General features: G+C 38.9%; 1 protein-coding gene across 2 annotated transcripts in view; it reads right to left on the bottom strand.

The window, feature by feature from the left end:
- The window catches only part of Wdr26 (WD repeat domain 26), a 45,596-nt gene that overhangs the window by 6,143 nt on the left and 17,134 nt on the right, over positions 1-22,319 (bottom strand). For both annotated transcript variants that reach the window (XM_038349501.1, XM_038349502.1), the window contains exons 7-13: positions 19,724-19,862; positions 10,996-11,136; positions 7,207-7,326; positions 4,996-5,141; positions 4,513-4,591; positions 3,444-3,573; positions 1,859-2,044 (exon numbers count right to left, since the gene is read on the bottom strand). In XM_038349501.1, coding sequence (XP_038205429.1) covers positions 1,859-2,044; positions 3,444-3,573; positions 4,513-4,591; positions 4,996-5,141; positions 7,207-7,326; positions 10,996-11,136; positions 19,724-19,862 — 941 coding nt within the window. The remainder of the gene's footprint in view (positions 1-1,858; positions 2,045-3,443; positions 3,574-4,512; positions 4,592-4,995; positions 5,142-7,206; positions 7,327-10,995; positions 11,137-19,723; positions 19,863-22,319) is intronic.

Here is a 22,319-nt window from a genome sequence, read left to right as displayed (position 1 = left end):
ACTTATACTTCCAAATTCCTATTCTAAAAAGGTATAGAAAAATGTTTTCATTGTATGTGGGAAAAGATTACAAGGATATTCTCAAAAAGTAATTCTTTTATTTGAAATGAGAATGACCATATCTGTAGGGTCAGACCTATGTTGGCGTAGCAAAATGAACATCGCTGAATTGGTCCTGATCTGGGAACGGAGCCAGCATCTGGCTCACCCACTGAGGTCACGAAGTACAAAGTGCAACTCTTATCCCTCTGTGCTGTTGCCGGCACTGCTTATGAGATGAAGCCGCTGCGTAGACAACTCCTGTCCTACTTCTTCCAATCACATTCTGACTGACTAATAAAATACAGAAGGACAGGTATTACAGATTGCAGATGTCCAAAGATCATAATTTGCTCTGTAGACCAGCTAGTCTCAAACTTAAGAGGTCCGTCTGCCTCTGCTGCCCCCCAAGTGCTGGGATTAAAGGCGTGCACTGGCTTCATCTCTGTCATAAAAAAAAAAAAAACCCAAACAAAAAAACAAAACTTCCCTCCAATGAAAATCATTAGTTGAAACTGTTAAATGTTTTTCTTCCTAAATCGTTTAGGTGGGAGGTTGGAAGACATAGCTGGCTTTAGCAGTTAAAAGCACTTGTTGCTCTTGCAGAGGACTGTCATTCTGTTCCCAACATGCACATCAGGTAGCATGGGCACACAGCACACAGGCACACACATGAGAAAAACAAAACAGTAACAACCATTTGGTGGAACATACTAAACAAAACAATCTGTAAGTATTTCCCTCTAAAAGACATTTTACTTGTACTCTTTTTGACAGTCTCTTGAAAAAAGGACATTTACATAAAATGTCTTATTCTCTCTAGTATTATTATATTTAATCAAGAATTTATCCTCATCTATTAGCTTTATGACTTTCTTCATCAAGTGTCAAGGTAGTGGGAAGAACCTTCCAGATCTAGACTTGCCAAAATGGCAGTATTCAACAAATTAACAAGATCTGCCATATTTTGGTTCCTTCCCTATAAAAATGAAAGTAAAAATGTTTCTCTTTCAAGACCATGAACACATGGAGAGCAAATATGCGCTGAACATGCTACTTGGCACATAGGCAGAACAGAACTTTTAGTTCCTTCTTTCCTTCGCCATAAGGCATAGTTATAGTTAATGTTAGTATGCTATACGGCGCTAAAATATTAGTAAAACCCAAAAATGATGATCAATAAAATGAAAGTTTCTCAGAATTTATACATTGTTTAGTTCTCAAGTACATAAAACATTTCATATCACATTTACACAGTAAGACGAAGCATCACTTTAATAAAATCTGTATGTGCATGCAAGTGTATACCTGCAGGTGCAAGATGTGTGGATGTCAGAGGACAACCTTGGGTGTCAGTCCTTGCCTTCCACCGAGAGGCAATCTCCCTTGTTCTCTGCTGTACATGTCTGCCTAGCTGGCCTAGCAGCTTCTGGCGATTCTCCTATGTGTCCACCTACCATGTTCCATAAAAGCAAAGGGATTATAGACTCACACTACTATACACCAGCATTACATGGGTTTTGGGATCCAAACTTAAGTCCCCACACTTATGGGGCTAACACTTAGCATGTTCCCATCTCTTAACCCCCAAAATTCTAAAGTATACTACAGTTAACTTGATGCAAATGAGGAAGTACATTGTAGCTTACTTTCTTCATTGCCTAGCCAAAAACAACAAATAAAACTTAATCTTAGATTTTTCAAATTCTTTTTATACAGTGAAAAAAAAAGTCATATTCTGCATGTAAGCTGCTATTTAAAAGTACTGTCACTCAGAGCAGTATTTGTCTGGAGAACACAAGGACTGTGTGTGCCTTACCTTCAATATTCTGGTGGTCTAGAAAAGGTGCTGGTCCCCATATTCTAACAGTGCCGTCATCTGAGGCACTGGCCATCATAGATGGAATCTGTGGGTTCCAGCTAACACAATTAACTGTGCGCGTGTGCCCTGTCAGTTCTGCAATTGGCAGTTCACTTCGTTTGTGCCAGATGTAAACCTTGTGATCTAAATGTAGAGCAATTCAGAGACGTGTTAGAGAGCCATGTCAACAACAAAATTACCATTTACTACACACAGAACATGATTATATTATATTTATATAATATGATTATACTTTAAGGGAGGAAAAAATAAAATAGTTTAATAACTTCTGTGAAAAGCCATGTAAATATATTGTAATTTTTTCTTCCTATTCAAGGTATTTAGCTCTAAAGCCACAAAAATAGCTACTTGCAGTAGTCTGTTCATTTGTGACTTATGCTAACCACAACCTGGGGCAAGATGGCTCAGCAGTTAATGCTTACTACTCTTGTAGAGGACTAGAGTTCAGTTCCCAAACACCTGTGTAAGGTGGTTCCCAAGCTCCCAACTGTCCAGACCTATATATGATACATTTGTTAACAGAACAACTCCAGATACAAATAAGGTATCTGAACATAAACCAGGCCAGAATAGAGATGATGATGTACTCTGGAAAACTGCAACAATTAGAGGAAAACCTTTATTGGGAGCTTACAAAGTACTTTATGTGTGTAATGAAATCTTCCTCATGCTAGGAGGTGGGTACTCTGCTTCTCCTACCTGTAGAGACGGTGACTGAGGTAATCTGAAATAATGGAAAACTAATCTCTCTACTTTGCTGTTCAGGCACATGTTTATCTAAAAACACAGGTATTTGTCATCTACAAACCAAGTTTACTAGAAAGACAATTGTGTTAATTTGAGTTTTTCTGAAACCATAACAACTATCAGCATAAATGTGTTGCTCAGACACACATACTATCTTTAAAAAAAAAAATCACCATTATTATTTTCTATAGCCTTAGTAGAAATAATGATTCTGTTGAAATATAGGTAAATCATAATAACCAACTTTTGGTTTTTGGAGACAGGATCTTTATCATCCTGGCTGTCCTGAAACTTACTATGTAGACCTGGCTGGCCTCAAACTCACAGAAATCCACTTGTTTTGCCTCCATCTCTCTCAAATGCTAGGATTAAAGGCATGTGCCACCATGACCAGCAAGCCTGACTTTCCCGACCTTTGAAAACAACCAATTATATAAAGGTATAATGATTTAAGTAAACTTTGATTTGATTCAAACATAAATGCATGTCTAAAACATGATTAGGACAGGTTCCACTAATCTGTAACAGGCATAGAACACTAGCAGCTTAAGGCCCTGGGTTCCATCACCAGCAACATAAGGGAAAATGAACAAACAATCAAAAACAAAACAAAACATCAAGGATTTAAGCCATTCCCCAAGAGGTAACATTAAGAATATATTCGATAATCTATTAAAAACTTTAATCTGCTACCTGACACCTGCTGATAACCTGGAGGGAACCACAGTCATTTCAATTCATCTATGCAGTGAGCCAACAGCGACACACACTTTACCTTCACTGCCACTAGCGATGAAGTCTTCATTATGGCCTCCAAAACATGAATGGATTGTATAAAACCCTTGGGTAACACCTTGGTATTTCCTTACTAAAACTCTGTCTTGCAAGTCCCATAAATGAACTCCCTGCAGGCAAAACGAAAGAAGAAAGAAGTTTTTGTTGCTTTTATTTTTTTTTAAAGATAGGGCTAGTTCTGCCTCCCATCTGTGACTTTTATTTTATTTTATTTTAAAAAAAGACAATCCCACCAAATACTCTAGGGTAGCCTGGAGCTGATAGATCCTCCTAGGTTTGTTTGCTGTGCTTGTTTTTGAGACCAGGTTTGTAGCCCTGGCTGTCCTAGAACTTGCTCTGTAAACCAGGCTGGCCTCAAACTCAGAGATCTGCCTTCTCTGCCTCCTGTATGCTAGGACAAAAAGTGTTCCCCACTATATCCCACCCTCAAGTTTTTTTTTTTAAGAGTTCAGGCACGTATGACATCATGAAGCTTAGTAGTTTTTTGTTTTATTTATTAAAAGGCAGACAATCTAGCTTAGGGTCTTCTAATACAGTGCCTCATGTTGTGGTGACCCTAACCATAATATTATTTTCATTGCTACTTCATAACTGTAATTTTGTTACTGTTATGAATCGCAATATAAGTATCTGGTATGCAGGATATCTAATAAGCGACCCTTGTGAAGGATCATTCAACCCCAAAAAGGGTCTTGACCCACAGGCAAGAAACACTAAGCTAGTCCAATGGCTTGGAAGCGCTCTTAAATTCAGAGAGATTGACTATTCTGCTTTCTGAGCACTGGGATTAATGGTGCGGGCTATACACCCAGCCTCAATAGACTCTTTAACAGTAATTTGTGAATATTCCTTTGCCCACTGGAATTTTTATTTTCTATTTGTGCAAAATGCTATTATTTCAATAAACTTATAGCTTATTCCTACATATTTAAGCATTAAACACATACATTACCAGCTAGACTATAAACAACAAAAGCACATTTTCACTAAGTTGAATTTTTCTGAAAGTTGTAAAAAAAAAAAAAAATACAAAAAATACCCCCACATACCTGAGTTGCTACATTTAACAAAGCTAATCGGCCATTTTTTGAAATAGTAAATGACATAATAGGATGATCTTCTTGTACTCTGTAATCAGAAATAATTTTTCAGGAAAAGCAAATGAAGAGTCAAGAACTTCAAATTATAAGACTATAAACTATTTTAGCTTAAATGAAACTTTTGCCTTACATACGTGTCAATAAGAATGAGTTAGTAAAAACCCCATAAAACCAATTCAAATCACCAATAAAAACAATAAACAAAATCCCAACTATATACACATTTTCGTATAAATTAGACTATTCTCCCCCCCTTTTTTCGAGGGGGGGAGGTTCAAGACAGGGTTTCTCTGTGTAGCCCTGGCTATCCTGGAACTTGCTCTGTCAACCAGGTTGGCCTTGAACTCAACAGATTGGCTGGCCTCTGCCTCCTGAGTGATGGGATTAAAGGTGCGCCTAGACCATTTCTATTGGAAACAAAATAATAGTTACATGTTCCTATCTGTAAGGTCCTCAAAGTTGTAGCCCCGGATTCTCTGGTGTGTGTCAGAAGCCAGCACAGTCTTGCCGTCACTCAAGCACCACAGGCACTGCACTCTCACCCCCTCCCAGGAGTCCAAAAGATTTCCATCCAGGTCCTAGGCAGGGAAACAAAACAAAAAAAACAAAAGCACTCAGAAAGCAAACCAGATGTAAATACTTGACAATGACTTATGAAAATAGCTTTGTTTTTGTCTGAGGCTGATCTAGTCAAACTACTCTACAAGTATTTTAACTTGTGAGAATTTGACTATAGGCCTTCACACACTGTACTCTGACATGCAAAGCTGGGATATGAAAAAAGAGAACTAGGAATAGCTTATAACCTACTAGAATAAACCACAAGGTTCATCTTACTAGAAAGGCGCAGCTTGTAATACCTACCCAGGGAGGTATTGTCAGTGAGCCGCCCTGAAAGTAGTTTAAATGACCTCCCCAGAAGAAATGAAGCCAGCCTACTGCACAGCCTAGTAAAATGTGTTTTATTCCGTAGAGGTCAACTACAGACAGTTTATCTAAATAAGCACCCAACTGAAGTGATGCAGTGGGGGAAAAGATCTGAAAACGTACTAGGCCCCGTGAGAAGTGACAGGTGTGACATGTGGGCCCTAGACGAAGCTCAGGGACACTGCATTTGTATGTCATAGGGCAATTTACCTTAGTTTAATCAAATAATTTGCAATTGCCAGGTGTGGTGGTACACGCCTTTAATCCCAGCATCTGTAGGCATATGTAGGAGGATCTTTGTGAGTCTGGGGTTACTCTGGTCTACACGGAATGATTGGATAGCCAGGGCTACATGGTGACCCAGACTCAAAACTGACATCAAAATCTCAATCAACACAGCAGCTATTGACCGAAAGATTCTTTAAATCACTGAAAAATTGTCAGTACCCATCGCTTTTTAAAAAAGGGTTTATTTTTTAAAATTAAGTGTCTGTGTGAGGTTGTGTGCACATGTGTATAGCTACCCACAGAAGCCAGGAAGTCGGGGGGTGGCTTTGGATCCTCTGACAGCAGCGAGAGTAGTTGTGAACCACCCAGCATGGGTGCTGGGAACCCAACTTGACTCCTGTAAGAGCTGCATGTCAGCAGCTGAGCCGGTTCTTCAGCCGCAGCACCGATTACTTCTATTCCTCAGATACTTCGCCTCGGGCGATTCATGAAATTCAACCTTCTTGTGGGTTTGCTGCTGTTCCACACTGGGTCTCCTATATCCAGGGCTGATCACAAAGCCAAGGAGGACCTTGGACTTCTGATCCCATTGTTTCTACCTCACAAGTGCTACAATTAGTGTGTGCCACCATGCCCCGTTTGAGATGAGCCACATCCTCAGTTCTACAGCACTGTTAGCTGTTTCTGGAGACAGTGGTCTCACTTGACAGTCTAGGCTGCTCTCTAACTCACCAGAACCCAGGCTGCTTCTTTTCATTTTTCTTTTGGTTTTTCGAGACAGAGTTTCTCTGTAGCTTTGGAGCCTGACCTGAAACTTGCTCTGCAGACCAGGCTGGCCTCGAACTCACAGCAATACACCTGTCTGGCCTCCCAAGTGCTGGGATTAAAGGCGTGTGCCACCACTGCCCAGCTCCCAGGATACTTGTTAATTCTTGGCAATATTCCCACCTCAGCTTCCCATACCATGCCTGGCTAGCACTGTTTTTCTTACAAAAGCCTAACCTCACTCAAAAATAATTGCTGAACTTTTCAGTCCTATAAATTCATTTTTTTCTGAGACACAGTCTCACTATACAGTCCTGGCTGGCTGAAAACTCAAGAGATCCACCTGCCACTGCCTCCCAAGTGCTGGGACAACAGCCACCATGCCCAGGTAATTTTACACTTTTTATGAATACCAGAAATGGTTTTAAAAGAAGAAAGAAGTAATAAAAATTCTACTAAATACTCGTAAGAGGATGGTAAGTAGGTTTTCATATTCTATGTGTCAAGTGAACCTTCAATTTATTTAATCTTTTTTTTTTTTTTTGAGATGGGTCTTACTATGTAACCTTGGCTAGCCTGTAGAACTTAGAGATCTGCCTGCCTCTACTATGTAATTTAAAGTATGTCCCACCATGCCCGGTAACTGTAAATTTTAAAAATCATTAAGCAAACAGTTCAATTTTAAAATAGGCATACCCTGGTGAGGAGGCACTCAATACTTACACACTGATAGAACTGCCCGCGCTGACCGCCAGTCACAAAGCGTTTCCCATCTGGATTCCAGGCTACACTGGTCAAACTGTCTTCATGAGATTGGCTCATTTTTGTTCTTAATTCTCCTGTCTATAAGGAAATAAAACTGTGGATAATAAGATGCTCAAGATGTCTCTCTAAGGGGTATATGCAAAGAAAGAAGACTGGAAAGGAAAGGAGGGGAAGAAGAGGAAGGAAAAGAAAGGGGAAGGAGATGAAGGGAGCCGGAGAACGGAAGGTGACTGGGCACACTGCTAAGGTCCCCATCCTATTCAGAAAGACGGCTATTTAAAATGGCCTCACCAAAAAATAAGACTACAACACTCAAAAATTAAAAGTTCAGATGCAATAAGCTTTAATAATCTTCTCATCTTAAAAGAATTAAATATGTAATTTTCCACAATCAGGACAATGAAAAGCCCAAAGCTACAAAGCTAATTCTTCTGAGCTTCTCAACCCAAAATTCTTTATGAATTTTATCATAAAACTATAGTTAATGCAATTAATAATTCCTTAAGAACACAATTAACAGGTAGTAAGACTATGCGCTCAAAACCACACAAAGGGCAATTATAATTATGATAAATATCATATTCAAATGCTCATAATAACACAAGGAAAATGGGAAAATTTTTCTAATATGTAACTTTACTTCAATTAAAAGCAGAGCACAGAAATAATCTCTGTACTGTTTAGCATGGCATTCTACAGCGCTTCCAACTAATCAAGCTTGTTTAGTGCTTGAAACCTCAGACATCCTCCTGTTACACGTTCTAAGTTATTCAACTTAGGTGACATTACACATACCATTTAATCTAGTCTTGTTCCGTTTTGTTCAGGGATTAGAAACAGGATCTGAGAGGTAAAGCTGCCCTTGGTATAAAAAAAGTACACGGGCATAGTTTCCCTGTGAGAAGCGGGCAATCAAAAGTGAAATCAGAGAGTGAAAACAATGGTGTGGTCAGGAGCCGGGGCCAGTGATACAGGCACAAGAGGCACAAGATAGAAAGCTCCATCCTTCCCCAAACTCTTCACTAGTCTCAGCTATTCAATTACCGTTTTAGTCACTTGACCTGTACAGCTAAAAGTTTAAATGCAAATACAAAAAGCACCCAAATTGGGTGTTTACTTTTAACAAATACATTAACACAGTAAGTTCTGAGGCAGTAATTTTTTTTTCTATTTTGCACAGAACTGTGAGTATGAGGTCATTAGATTAGAAACCTATCTGAGTATCTGAAATAGCTTTCAGACTTCTTAAAAGACAACCCTACTAGAAAAGGCCTCAACTTATCAAGTAGTGCATAATGACAGTTAAACATAAACATGATTTAACACCCAGGAACTAAAATCTGACTCAAGTAAAGACCACATAAGTATTAGTCACTGTGTCTCTAGTAAGGTTGTATATGCTTAGGAAGAAGAAAATGAAGCTTTAATAGAAAAAAAGAAGAAAAAAGTCTTTTAGATCAGATTCACTTTAATCTACATTTTATTCCTATTTAATTCTGTGCTTCACCATTTCCCTAAACCCAGTTACAAATACAACAGTGGTTAATTGCTAGCTTGATAATAAAAGACATTTTTGGAACAAAATGAGATGTGGGTTAGGTATGGAAAAAAAAAAGGGGCTGGGGAGATGACTCAGCAGTGAGAGAACTTATTGTTCTTCCAGAGGATCAGGATTTGATTCTTAGCACCCTCATCGCGATTCCCTACCATCAATCTGATGCCTTCTCCAACCTCACAGGCACCAGTCACACAAGTGAGACACATACATACATACATACAAGCAAAACATTTATACACATAAAATAATGTTATGAAGGATAATGTTATTTTTGAGGATACTTGATATTTAAGAATTAAATATGTCTGTAATATACATTCAAATACTTTGGCTCTGATGTTTAAGTGTTTCTGTTTATTTATGTACATTGTGTACACCAATATCACAAACATAACAACTATCAAATCCAGGGTGGTGGGCACATATGACCCACCATTTCCTTTCTCTGCTTTTGGGAAACATACTGGTCTCTAACTTGCTACGTAGCTGAGGATGACTTTGAACTCTCAAATAACAGGATAACAGGCAAGCAATATCACATGAGCTATACCATTTCTCAACTTTCTGATTCCCAAGCTGGACCGCTCACTCCATAGTTCACCCGGGACTCACCGTACCTCAGTATTCCCTGCCTCAGCCTCCTAATAGATGAGGGATTATGGGTTCGAGACACTATGTTTGGTTTCACCATTTCTCTTTCTTTCTTCTTTTCTTTTTTAAGATTTTTTAATTTCCAGAGCTGGAGTTATAAGTATTTGTATGGTGCTTGATTTTGGTGCTGGGAACCAAACTCTGGTCTCTGGAAACAGCAGTATGTGTTCTTAACCACTGAGCTATCCCTTCAGCCTCTCAAATTTTCAATATTTGAAAATTCTCTTCAAAAGTTAGGGCAAAGCCGGGCATGGTGGTACATGCCTTTTTGGTCCCAGCACTCTGTGAGTTCAAGGCCAGCATGGTCTACAAAGCGAGTTCCAGGATAGGACAGACAGGGCTGTTACACAGAGAAACGTTGTCTTGAAAAAGAGAGAGAGGGAGGGAGGGAGGGAGAGAGAGAGAGAGAGAGAGAGAGAGGGAGGGAGGGAGGGAGGGAGGGAGAGGGAGAGGGAGGGACAGTAAGGATCTTACTCAAGCAGCACTAGGAGTATCTCCTGTACTTGCTGGCTCGTCTTAGTACTCACTATGTCACGCCACCCACACGACTGCTGGCGTCAGTTCTGTGAGTGTTATTACTACTGAATGTGGTCCCAGTTGCCCTGGAGCTTGCTACGAAGACCAGGTAGGCCTTGAACTCAGAGACCCTACCTCTGCTTTCCAAGTGTTGGAATCCAAGATGTCCACTACCAACCACATCTGGGTGTGGTATTGTTTTCGCTCTGGTATTAACAGTTACTGAATTGAAAGTCCCATCCATGAAGCTTTACTTTTAAACTCACACCATAGATTATCATTCCTTTACTAAAAGTTTACATTTTAAATAAGGAGATTCAAAACCACATAAAAATGGAATGGCCTAATACCAAGTTTTTCTAAGATGGGGTCATAAAGTCTAAGTTTCCAGTTAGAAACTGTAACATAAATATGTTCTGAGCTGGTGGCACTAAACAGGCTCAGACAACTAAATGTAGGGTTAAGAGACAGCATACTTGCCATTGAGATGTGAAATTTTATTTAACACTAAGATTTTACTGCTTGAAAAGTCAACCTCCGCACACAACGATGAAAGACAACTATGTAATCTTTTCTGTGAACAGCATGAATTCCACTGAACAAAGCAAAGCATGCTGTAAACGCTTGTTGTCCATCCTTTTAATAAACTTTACTATTCAGAATAAAGTAAATTTATAAATCTTAACATCTGAGTTCTAAACATGTGAAGCACTATAACTTACAAGAGACATGTTACAGTAATTTAGCTTAAATGGTTCTGTTGTAAAAATATTTTTAATTTCTAATATTGTCTTTTATTTTTCTTCCCCCTTTCAGAGACAAAGAGTTTCTCTGTGTAACCCTGGTTGCCCTGGAATTTGCTCTGTTGACCATGTTGGTCTTGATCTCAGAGATCCACCTGCCCCTGCCTCCCAAGTGCTGAGATTAAAGCTGTGTGCCACCACTGCCTGGTTAAGAATAAAGTTTTAACAAATGTGTATTAAGATTATGCTGGACTTAAACCAAGGATAGAACTTGCTCACTTGTACATTCCAAAGCCAAAGCTCAGAGCAGTCATCTGGTCCACAAGCAACAAGATAGTTGTCATCTGGACTCCATGCAATATAAGAAACACCATACGCATGTCCTTCTAATGTTTTAAGCAGCTTTAGCAGGTGTGTTTCCTAAAAAAGAAAAAGAAAAAAAAAAGACAACTTAGTTAACTAAAAGCTACCGTTTGCTAGCACAAGAATTTAAAGTGTAAAGAGCTACACTGATAGTATTATTTATTCTGTGAAGTTTCTGTGTCAATACGGATTAACTAAGCTCAGGCAGTTTGCTTCACAGAGATTTGCTCACACCTACTAATTACCTACTATACAGAGCATATTATATACTAGATAGAAACATGAAACTGTCACAGGCATTGTCCTTAGGGAACTTGAAAGTAACTGAAAGTAGATGTGCACACCAAAAGCTCTCTTTTTATTTAAAAGATGCAAATATCTTCACAGACACATAACAGCACAGAATCAACACTTTCAGGTTGCACAGTTCCACAGGTGATGTAGATCCACAGACTCGTGGAACAGCGTCTAAGAGGTTATACAGAGTGTTAGAGGTTCTAATTCTGTAATGTTTTTATCACCTCCTCCCAAAGAAATTCCGTACTTATTGGTAATCAATTCTCTCCCTACAGTTCCCAGAAACCACTACTTTATTTTTATTGATTTGTATAGTCTGGGCATTCCATATAAATGAAATTAAATATAATACAGTCTCTTGTAGTTGGTTTATTTCATTCATTCCAAAGTCTCTATGCTTCATGCATGACACAGTATATATTTTCTCTATTTGGTTTCTACTTTTTTGAATATTAAGAATAAAATGGCAGACAGGTAGTGGTGGCACACGCCTTTAATCCCAGCACCTGGGAGGCAGAGGCAGGTGGATCTCTGTGAGTTCGAGCCAACCTGGTTTACAAAGCAAGTTCCAGGACAGCTAGAACTGTTACAGAGAGAAACTCTGTCTCAAACAAACAAAACCAAAACAATAAAAAGCCCACTAAGAATATGTATGTGCTTTTCTGTGGACATGTTTTTATTACTCTTAAATATATACATAGCAAAAGAATTCCTGGGCCATTTGCTGTCTAATATTATTTAAAAAACTGACTGTATCATACTATGTTTCCACTAACAAACCAATATCAATATCAATATCAATACTACTTACGGATATTCATTGAATGCTTATTAAGTCTTTTAAAATATGATAGCAACACAGTATTATTAAGAATGATATATCCCATGGAAGCAAACTAAGTTTTAGTAACATTAAAAAAAAAATCTGTCTGTGGGGCTGGAGAGATGGCTCAGCAGTTAAGAACACTGACTGTTCTTCCTGAGGCTCTGAGTTCAATTCCCAATAACCACATGGTGGCTCACAGCCATCAGGCCTGCAGGAATGAATACATGCAGGCAGAACACTGCATACACAACAAACAAACAAACAAACAAACAAACAAATCTATACGCGAAGAATTTTCATTTGGGCTTCCTGACTCAAAGGACTATGCTTCAAGGGCTGAAATATACAGTGTGTAAGAGACAAATGTGTAAGAGACAAGACGGGAAGAGGTGACATGGTTACTTCACGGTAACGATTTGGTTTATCCAGAGGGAAACATCAAGCCAGTCTAGGGAATATCTAATAAAATATTAAGTTTTAGCAAGAGATGGGAACAACAATGCTGAAAATGAATCAGAAGGAAGACTCAAGAAACATGTAACAAGCAAAAAAAATCCGCCTATCAGAACTAAAGAGATATGATGAAGACACTTTAGAGATAAAAATGCAAGTTAAAATTCCAGCTAGCATGTATACTAACTAGGTCCAATCCCCAGCACTTAGGGGTGGGGTAGAGGACAAACTCCAGATTTCTGGTTTAAGTGAAAAGAAGAGAAATTTTGAAAAAAATCTAATTACTAGGCAGTGGGAGTGCATGCCTTTAATCCCAGCACTCAGAAAGCAGAAGCAGGAGGATCTCTGTGAGTTTGAGGCCAGTCTGCTCTATAAAGCAAGTTCCAGGACAGTCAGGGCTGTTACACACAGAAACCCTGTCTTGAAAAACCAAAAATCTAATGTTTTAGATATTCAACTAGAGATGTACTGAGCATAACTAAAAAAGTCTTATTTATGTGTTTGTATGTGTGTAGGGGGTTGGGTATGTTCCTGCAGAGGCCTTCAGAGACTAGGTCCCCTAGCCTGGATATTAGAGCTGAGAGCAGAACTGAGGTTCTCTGGAAGAACAGGGAGTGTTCTTAAATACTGAGCCACCTCTCTAGCCCCTTGAGCCCAAATTTAAGCCTGGGGGTAGATAAAGTCCATTAGTGATGACCTCTAAGAAACTATAAACAGGTCTTAAACTAGTCTGATAAAATTGAAACTTCCTGGCTTCAGAAATGTAACTATGGATTGTGTATTATGCTGTTTATTCATAGGACTAAAATCTTTTGACAGTACATTAACAATGCAACTACTGATTCCTCTTTGTCGAGTACCTGTATCAGATCAACAATAAAAGGTCAAAATGGCTTGCATAATTTTACATCTTTTTTGGCTAGCTTAACATTGCCAAAGAACAAAATTTTAACAAAACAATACTTCAGAGGAACACAAAGATTTTCTTCTAAATTGACAATAAATTCCTTTAGAAATACTTATCCAGAAAACTGATTGTTTGGGGCTGGAGAGATGGCTCAGTGGTTAAGAGCATTGCCTGCTCTTCCATAGGTCCTGAGTTCAATTCCCAGCAACCACATGGTGGCTCACAACCATCTGTAATGATGTCTGGTGCCCTCTTCTGGCCTGCAGGCATATACACACACACAAAGTATATTGTATACATAACAAATAAATAAATAAATATTTAAAAAAAAAAAAAAAAAGAAAACTGATTGTTTGAACATGACTGCTTTTTCCATACTGGAGAGGTTAGATATAGAAGACCACAAGTTAAAGGCCTGGCTGGGCTACACAGCAAGATCCTGTCTCAAAAGAACTACAGGAGGGTGGGGAGAAGAGAGAAGAGGGAGAAAAAAAAACCAATTATTTTATATACCTCAGTAAGAATGAACTTCATACATCATAAAGATACTGCTCTTCCACAGGACTCCTGTTGGGGAATATTATTTTAAGGTGTGTTGCTTTTGTTTACGCTGCATTTGAGTAACTGTAAAGCTGTGATTCTTTGCCTATCAAAAACACCTGACAGTCATAATAAAGAGATGAACGGCCAATAGCAAGGCAGAAGCAAGGATAGGCAGGGCTGGCAGGCAGAGAATATAAAAGGAGGAGCAACACGAGAACAAGGAGAGGAGGACATCTGGAGCCAGGCACCTACCTAGTCAGTCACGGAGTAAAAAGGAAAGAAAGGTATACAGAAAGAGAGAACGATAAAAGCCCAGAGGCAAAAGGTAATCGTGATAACATAAGAAAAGTTGGCAAGAAACAAGCCAAACTAACAAGCCTAACTAAGAATAAGCCTCCATGTGTGATTTATTTGGGAGCTAGGTGGCGGGCACCACAAAAATACAAGAGTAAAACAACACACAACAGACTTCGTTTGATTCCCAGCACCAATAGGGCAACTCACAGCTATCTAACTCTAGTTCCATGGGACCCAACACCCTCTTCTGGTCTCCACGGGTACCAGGGACACACACACACACACACACACACACACACACACACACACACACGCTGGGCAAAATACCCATATATATTAAAAACAACAGCAACGAAACCTTAAATTCTTTTTTCTACACACTAATCCCAGCATTGGGGAAACAGAGCAGAAAGATCATGAATTCTAATTCAACCTTGAATCCAGTTTAAACAAAACAAATAACAAAAATGGGCATAAAAAATACATATTCAAGCCTGGAGGTGGTGGCACACCCCTTTGATCCCAGCACTCGGGAGGCAGAGACAGGAAGATCTGTTAGTTCAGGGCCACTCTGGGTTATACAAGATTGAATCTGTGTAAAAGAGAAACACAGTTCACACAAAGGTGATCCCACACTTGGGATCACAGGTCTTTAACCCCAGAACTAGGGAGGTGGAGACAGGAGTGATGGGCAGAGAGAAGTAAGGGAAAGAGTGCAGTCCGAGGACAGGATCGCCCTCCTCCCCCTTCGGTCTGACCATTTGTAGAGGTAAAAGAACTCTCTAGCTGCTGGCCACTCTGCTTCTCTGATCTTCAGCATTAACCCCTATATCTGACTGGGTGTTTTTTGTTGTTGTTGTTTTATTAAGACCAATTAGAATTTGTGTTACAAAGGACAACTAGGGCTTAAATAAAACTATTGTCTTAAAAAAAAAAAAAGACAAAGGGGAAAAATGTGCAGTCAACTTTTCTAAATAGTATTTGACATAACAAAGGCACCACTATGTCAAGAGTTCACCAGTCTCGGGACTTTTTTTGTAGTACGGCCATCTTTAAAGTCATCCTTCTCATTTCAGATTGGAATCTAAATATTAATTCTGCATTCCTAAATTAATAGGACCAAGAAAAAATTCGTTTTACCGAAAGAAAGAAAGAAAGAAAGAAAGAAAGAAAATAAGAAAGACAGACAGAAAGAAAACCCTATTATATTCTGCACACCCAGTATTCAAGAAATCCCATTCTGGAAACACTGGCAAGTCTAAACCCTTCAGCAAGAGATACAGAAGATCTGCTTCATTGGTTCACCTCCTGAACTTCCACTCTTCTCCCAGATGGCCCTAGGATATTCTGAATCAGTTTCACCTAAGCAGTTCTTTGATCTTTCACCTAAATTCTTTTCTTACTTTCCTTAGCTTTCTAGAAGTAGCGAGATTTCTTCTGAGCTCCCACAGAGTCCATTATAGAATCATCAGGGTTTATTATCATATGCTTAGTTGCTAGATTAAAAAAAATTAACACACAATAGGCATTTTATACTGGCTAATAAAGTGGGAATCTCACCCACAACTCCTAGCAAAACGAACTTAACAAAACCCCTCAAAATTCAAAGGTCATGTGTACATACCAGACTCCTTCTAGTGTCATTTGTGACTCTTTGCCATCACTAAAAATAAGTCTATTTTATTTAATGAAGGGGTCAAGTCACACTCCTTTTCTACCAGAATGTCTTGTTCGTGTCCCCATTTGTATGCTATATCATAGCTCTAATAAGGTTCCTTTATGCCCTTATACTTCAACTGAAAATAAACATAATAACTTTATTTAATTGCATATTATTGCCCTTTCTAACCTATACAATCCTTTGATGGGCTTCTTAACCTGACATCTACAAGAAAGGGTTCATGGATAGAAGCAGGGTCTTGGAACACAAATGATTAAAGGTATATCTCTAATTAACCACTCCCTAAAATTCAGTATTTCCTTTTTTTTTTTTTTTTTTGAGACAGAGTTTCTCTGTGTATCTCTGGCTGGCTGCAAACTCAGAGATCCACCTGCCTCTGCCGCCCAAGTGCTAGGATTAAAGGTGTGTGCCACCACCCAGATTCCTTCCATCTTGAATGTAGGCAAGAAAGAAAACAACACTTAGTTTATTAGCATACTGTGGTGATAAATTATAATAAAACTATCTCTTGGTAAGTGAGGAATGGGAGGGAGTGGGAACTTGGATTTGTATATATAATGAAAAAAGATAGTTTGTCTTTTTTTAAAAAAAAATTAAAAACACTAACAAAAAAACCCAAAACAACAACACCAACAAAGCCCTATCCTTTATTTAAGAGAACAATGTTACCAGGCATGGTGGCCTAAGTCTTTTAACCCCAGTGCCAAGACTACATAGAGACCCCTCCCAAAAACAACGAGACAGAGAGCCACATAAATAATCAAACTAAATGGCCTCGCCATGGAATCGACGTTCACAGCCTAGGCTGACATCTTAAGGGGCAGTGTTTAGTTATGTGCTTTTCCATACCCGTGTGGACACACGCCACGATATCATTTGCTGAAAACAATATGAAAGTGGCCTTATAAAATAAATTATCTACCATAAATGTTGATTACATCATACAGATATTATTGCTTGATAGCCTTTGATATCTTTGATGCCTTTGTTAGGGACAGAGTCACAAAACAGCATTAAAGTAAGCAGATCAGACTCATACAGCAGACAGATGGGGGGAGAGATAGGCAGAGAATTGGGCTCATTGTTGGTTAAATTACTCCAAGGAGAAGTGTTTATTACTTCTTTTCGTTAATGGATGCTGTGGTAGTGGTCTGAAAGAAAATGGTCCCCAGAGGGAATGGCACTGGTAGGAGGTGTGGCCTTGCTGGAGTAGTTGTGTCACTGAGGGTGAGCTTTGAGGCCTCCTATGCTCAAGCTAGGCCCAGTGTGGATAGAGATTCCTGCTGCCACCTGCTGATCAAAATGTAGAACTCTCAGCTACTTTTCCAGCCCCTTGCTGCCATGTCCCCCCCCACCATGATGACAATGAACTAAACCTGTGAATTGTAAGTGACCCCAATTAAATGTTTTCTTTTATAGGCTTGCTGTAGTCACAGTGTCTCTTCACAGAAATAGAAACCCTGACTAATACAGAAGCCAATGAACTATTTGTGACTTAATCTATCACCAATGCATTTAATCTGATGCAACATACATAGAAATATTAGGTAACAGTAAATTCAGTATTATGCCTTAACAATAGAGAAATTTCAAATACTCTTATTTCATATTGAAATTGTTGCAGATATTATACAATATTATTTAAGTTTACTAATTCAGAATGCTGGTAATCATTATCTGCTACTAAAATTATTTAGGGTTAATGAAGGAATATTATATATTGTACCTTTTTATTCTAGGTGGAGAGCCCACATTCCAATATAATTAGGTTCCTTAAATAATTAGTGCAAAGTTTATAATTAAATTATATGGAATTATATTTGTGTGTATATATGTCACACACACACACACACACACACACACACACACACACACACACACACACACACCTGAGGCCTGCTATGTGTATTTAACAGTATTATTTTAAGATAACCAGTAAGTCTGTCAGATTGCTAACTAGGTATTATGGAGCAAAAAGGTAAAAGTTCTTTTTTTTCTTTAAAGAAAATTATTTATTTATTTTTATTTTGTGTGCATTGGTGTTTTGCCTACACATACGTCTATGAGAAAATGTTGGATCCTGGAGTGATAGACAGTTGTGAGCTACCATGTGGGTGCTGGGAAGTGAACCTGGGTCCTCTGGAAGATCAGTCAGTGCTCCTAACTGCTGAGCCATCTCTCCAGTCCTTAAGACCTCCTTCTTCATAGTGAAGAATGCTGTTCTTTCCTGTTCCCAGTTACAGTATATCACAGGAAGGTATTCAAGAAGTACTTGTCTCAAATTTGCACTTTCCCTTCTATGGTGCCTTTAAATTATTTGCTATATATGTTGTATGTGCATGATACTTGTATGTGGGCTGACATGCCATGACCCATATGTCAGGACAATTTTGTGGAGTCATTACTTTCCACCTTACGAAGGTCCCAGGGAACAAAATCAGGTCTCCAGGCTGGCAAAGCACATGCCTTTTTCAGCCGCTGAGCCATCATATTGGCTTCTAATACTAATCTGTTTTTGTCTTACTCAAAATAAATTTGGGGCCAATATATTTATCCAAAGGCAGAAGCCTTGTTTTAGTCCCAAACCAAGTTTTATTTACTTTAGATCTTAGGTGAATGGCTCCTAAAACAAGTGTAGTTCCTTAACCTATTTGGATTCATGCTCTTTTTTACTAGTAGATAAATGTTCAATTGGTTAAAAGAAATGAACATGCTTATTTCTACATATCTGTAGGTTATCTAGAGATAAAGACACTTCTGATTAGAGAAAACTTAGTTCTTAAAATCCATATGCAATAATTTTCAATTATTATCACTGGGGAAAACCAGGTAAGACTCCACATGAGATCTGCAAATTATACTGGGGACTTTAACACTTCTACCCCAGTTTCCGCATATCAACACAAGAAGTTTAGCACCTTAGAGTCTTTCAGAGGATGAAAGAATGCACAATGATTTAGCATAATCTCTAGCATAAACCCTGAACAACTAGGATAATATTAACCTACACACACACACACACAAAAAGAGAAAAAAATATATTGAAAAAAGTGATCAACATAGACAGATATAATGATACATCTCTATCTGCCTGGTGTTCAGGAATACTGGCTGGGGCTGGAGAGTTCCACACCAGCCTGGGAAACTGAGTGAAAACTTGCCCCCCAAAATAAGTAAATAAATAAATATGAATCAAGTGACAAACACGACCACAAAAGGCACTTGCTGAAGTCAACTACTTCTACATATGTATATTAAAAATAGGTAAGCGGCTGGATGTGGTGGCACACACCTTTAGTCCTAGTACTCAGGAGGCAGAGGTAGGCAGATCTGTAGTTTATCTACACAGCAAGTTCCATGACAGCCAGAGCTACAGAGAAACCCTGTCCCAAAAAACAAAAACAAACAACAAGTGACCAGTGAGTGAAGATTCAAAAGTAAAATGACCTGGGTTTGACTGTTATCGTCTATGTCATGGCTCACAACCATCTACAGAGCTCTGTATCAGAAGCACTCCAGTCCTGTGCAAGAGAGGCACACATGTGCTACACACACACTTACGCTGGCAACACACAAAAAATAAATATAAACAAATAAGTACCCCTTTTAGCAGTTTAAGAAGTCATACAGGAATACATACCGGATCAACTTGCCATATGATAACTGTGGTGTCCTTTGATCCTGTTGCTAGTTTAGTGCCATCATTAGAGAATTTACAGAACCACACTTCATTACAATGCTCCGTAAGTATTTGCTGAGTGTAACAGGGGAATTGCCTCCTAAAACAAACAAATCCACACATAATTACTCTTTCAAAGCTTTTTTAGCAATATTGAGAAGGGCATTTAACAACCGGCAGAACTCCTCTTGGAGTTCTCAAGTATAAAATATAAATGAATGTATTTATAATTTTCAAGAATCAAATTTATTTTGGTATGCTGAAATACTATGATATCAGGCACTTTTTGTTCAAGTCAACTTGTAGTTAAAATCTGTAATATAGACTCTACTTCAACCTAAGGTTTATTTTTTTGCTGCCTTCTGAAAGCTACCAGGTCTGATTAAGGCAATTCATATAAGTAATTATTATTCAGGAATTAATTATGTTTACCACTTTACAGATAAATGGCATTAGTTGGTTGTTCTACAAGGAGTAAGAAATAATGTAGCATCTTAAAGCATATAAATCAGTTAAGCTATTATTAAATGGGGCCAGTGAGATGGCTCACAGGGTAAAAGTGCTTGTTGATCAGCAGACAATCCATCCTTAGAACCCACACAGCGCAGAGAACTGATTCCTGAAGTTGCCCTCTGCCTCCACACATGCGCTGTGAATCACATGCACACACTTATTAATAAATAACGAGAACTGGCAAGATGGCTCAATGGGGTGAAAGTGCCTGCTGTCAAGTCTGTTGACCTAAGTTCAATTCCGGGGACAAACATGATGATGGAAGGAGTAAAACAACTCCGGCAAGGAATGTGTCATGAGCGTTTTACCTACATGTATGGATGTGCACCATATATGCGCCTCATGTAGCATATGACAGCCAAGAGAGGGTGTTAGACAGTTACAATCCACCATGTGAGTGCTAGGAACCAAACTCAGGTTCTCTGCAAAAATACCAAGTGCTTTCTTAACCACTGGACCATCTCTCCAGCCCTCCTACCCATTTTGACACTGGTTCTTACTACTGTAGCCCAGGCTTGCCTGAAACTCTTCATCTTCGTGCCCTGAGTCTTCCAAGTACTGGATTAATAAACAGGCAGGCATGATCTTGCTCAAGTCATACTTTAAATTTATCTTCAAAAGTTCTTTTTAATTTATCTTCCAATGACTTTGGTCTTCTCTATTTTTCCCCAACCAATAGTACTAAGAGCCCAGCAGAGTGGAGCTCCAGGAGGAAGAGTGACCGAGTCCGAGAATTTGAGACCAGCATGGGCAACACAGCAAGATCCTATCTCAAAAAACAACTAGTGTACACCAGTGCACACAAGGAAGAGTATACTGTCAACTGACCAGCCTGACAGGTGGCAGGCAATTAGCCTTAGCAGGTAATACTTGGCAACTTTAAATTTTTAGATTACTCAACTAAGAACTGCTTTAGTATTAAACTGTTATTTTACTCTGAACGAAAATAATGCATAATTGTACTTTATTAAGCACTTTACTAGGTGCCAAGTATTACATGTGACACTTCTATAAGACAGTCTTTTATTTTTTCTTATGTATATGGGTGTTTTGCCTGCATTTATGTCTGTGTACCTTGTGTGCAGTGTATCCACACAAGCCAGAAGAGGGAGCTGGAAACCTGGAAACGGAATTATAAACAGCTGCTAACCATGCAGGTGCTGGGAACCAAATCTGGGTCCTCATCAAGAACAACCACTCTTACCTGATGAGCCATCACTCCAGCCTCCAGAATCCTAATTCTTGAAACTAATCTGACAAGAGAAATTTTTACAAGGCTCAAAAAGCCACTATCTTACCAGATTTTCACAAAACTAGCTGAACTAAATTTTGAACCTATAATTGACTGAATTATCTTTCCAAATGTCAACTTTAAATACTATTTTTCAAAGACCAATAAAATTGTAATAAAAATTCATATGCCTGAAGTTGATTTGATCACAATAGATTTATTTAGATTAGCAAATAACCTGTAAGTAAGGACTGATTCAAAATTACAGGGCATTAAGTCACTTAGTCTCTTGACAGCTGTCAGTCAATTTAAAATCATCATTTTATCTTTTTGTGTTGTTCCCCCTCTCCCTCCAAGACAAAGTTTCTTTGTGTAGCTTTGGAGCCTGTATTGGAACTAGCTCTTGCAGAACAGGCTGGCCTTGAACTCACAGAGATCCACCTGCCTCTGCATCCCCAGTGCTGTGATTAAATGTGCACCTCCACCCCCCAGCTATCATTTAGTCTTTTACTAAGACTAAGGGGGGCTGGAGAGATGGCTCGGTGGTGAAGAGCACTTGCTGCTCCTGTAGGAGGCCTGAGTTTGTTCCCAGCACCCATATAGCAGCTCATATATATAGAGCTGTCTCTAACTCCAGCTCCAGGAGAGCCAGGCATCTCTTTAGGCTCTGTGGACAGCAGGCACACACAATGCACGAAGGCAGAACATTCATACACAGAAAGTAAAATCTAGAGAGAAAATTAAAAATAAAGGCTACAGTAACCTGCAAATTTATTAACATCCTTTTCAGATACATAAGTGATAGTTGATGTC

Source organism: Arvicola amphibius, chromosome 12, assembly GCF_903992535.2.
Source record: "Arvicola amphibius chromosome 12, mArvAmp1.2, whole genome shotgun sequence".
Taxonomy (NCBI): Eukaryota; Metazoa; Chordata; class Mammalia; order Rodentia; family Cricetidae; genus Arvicola; species Arvicola amphibius.
The sequence above is the reverse complement of the archived record's forward strand: the minus strand, read 5'-3'. Positions and strand labels throughout refer to the sequence as shown.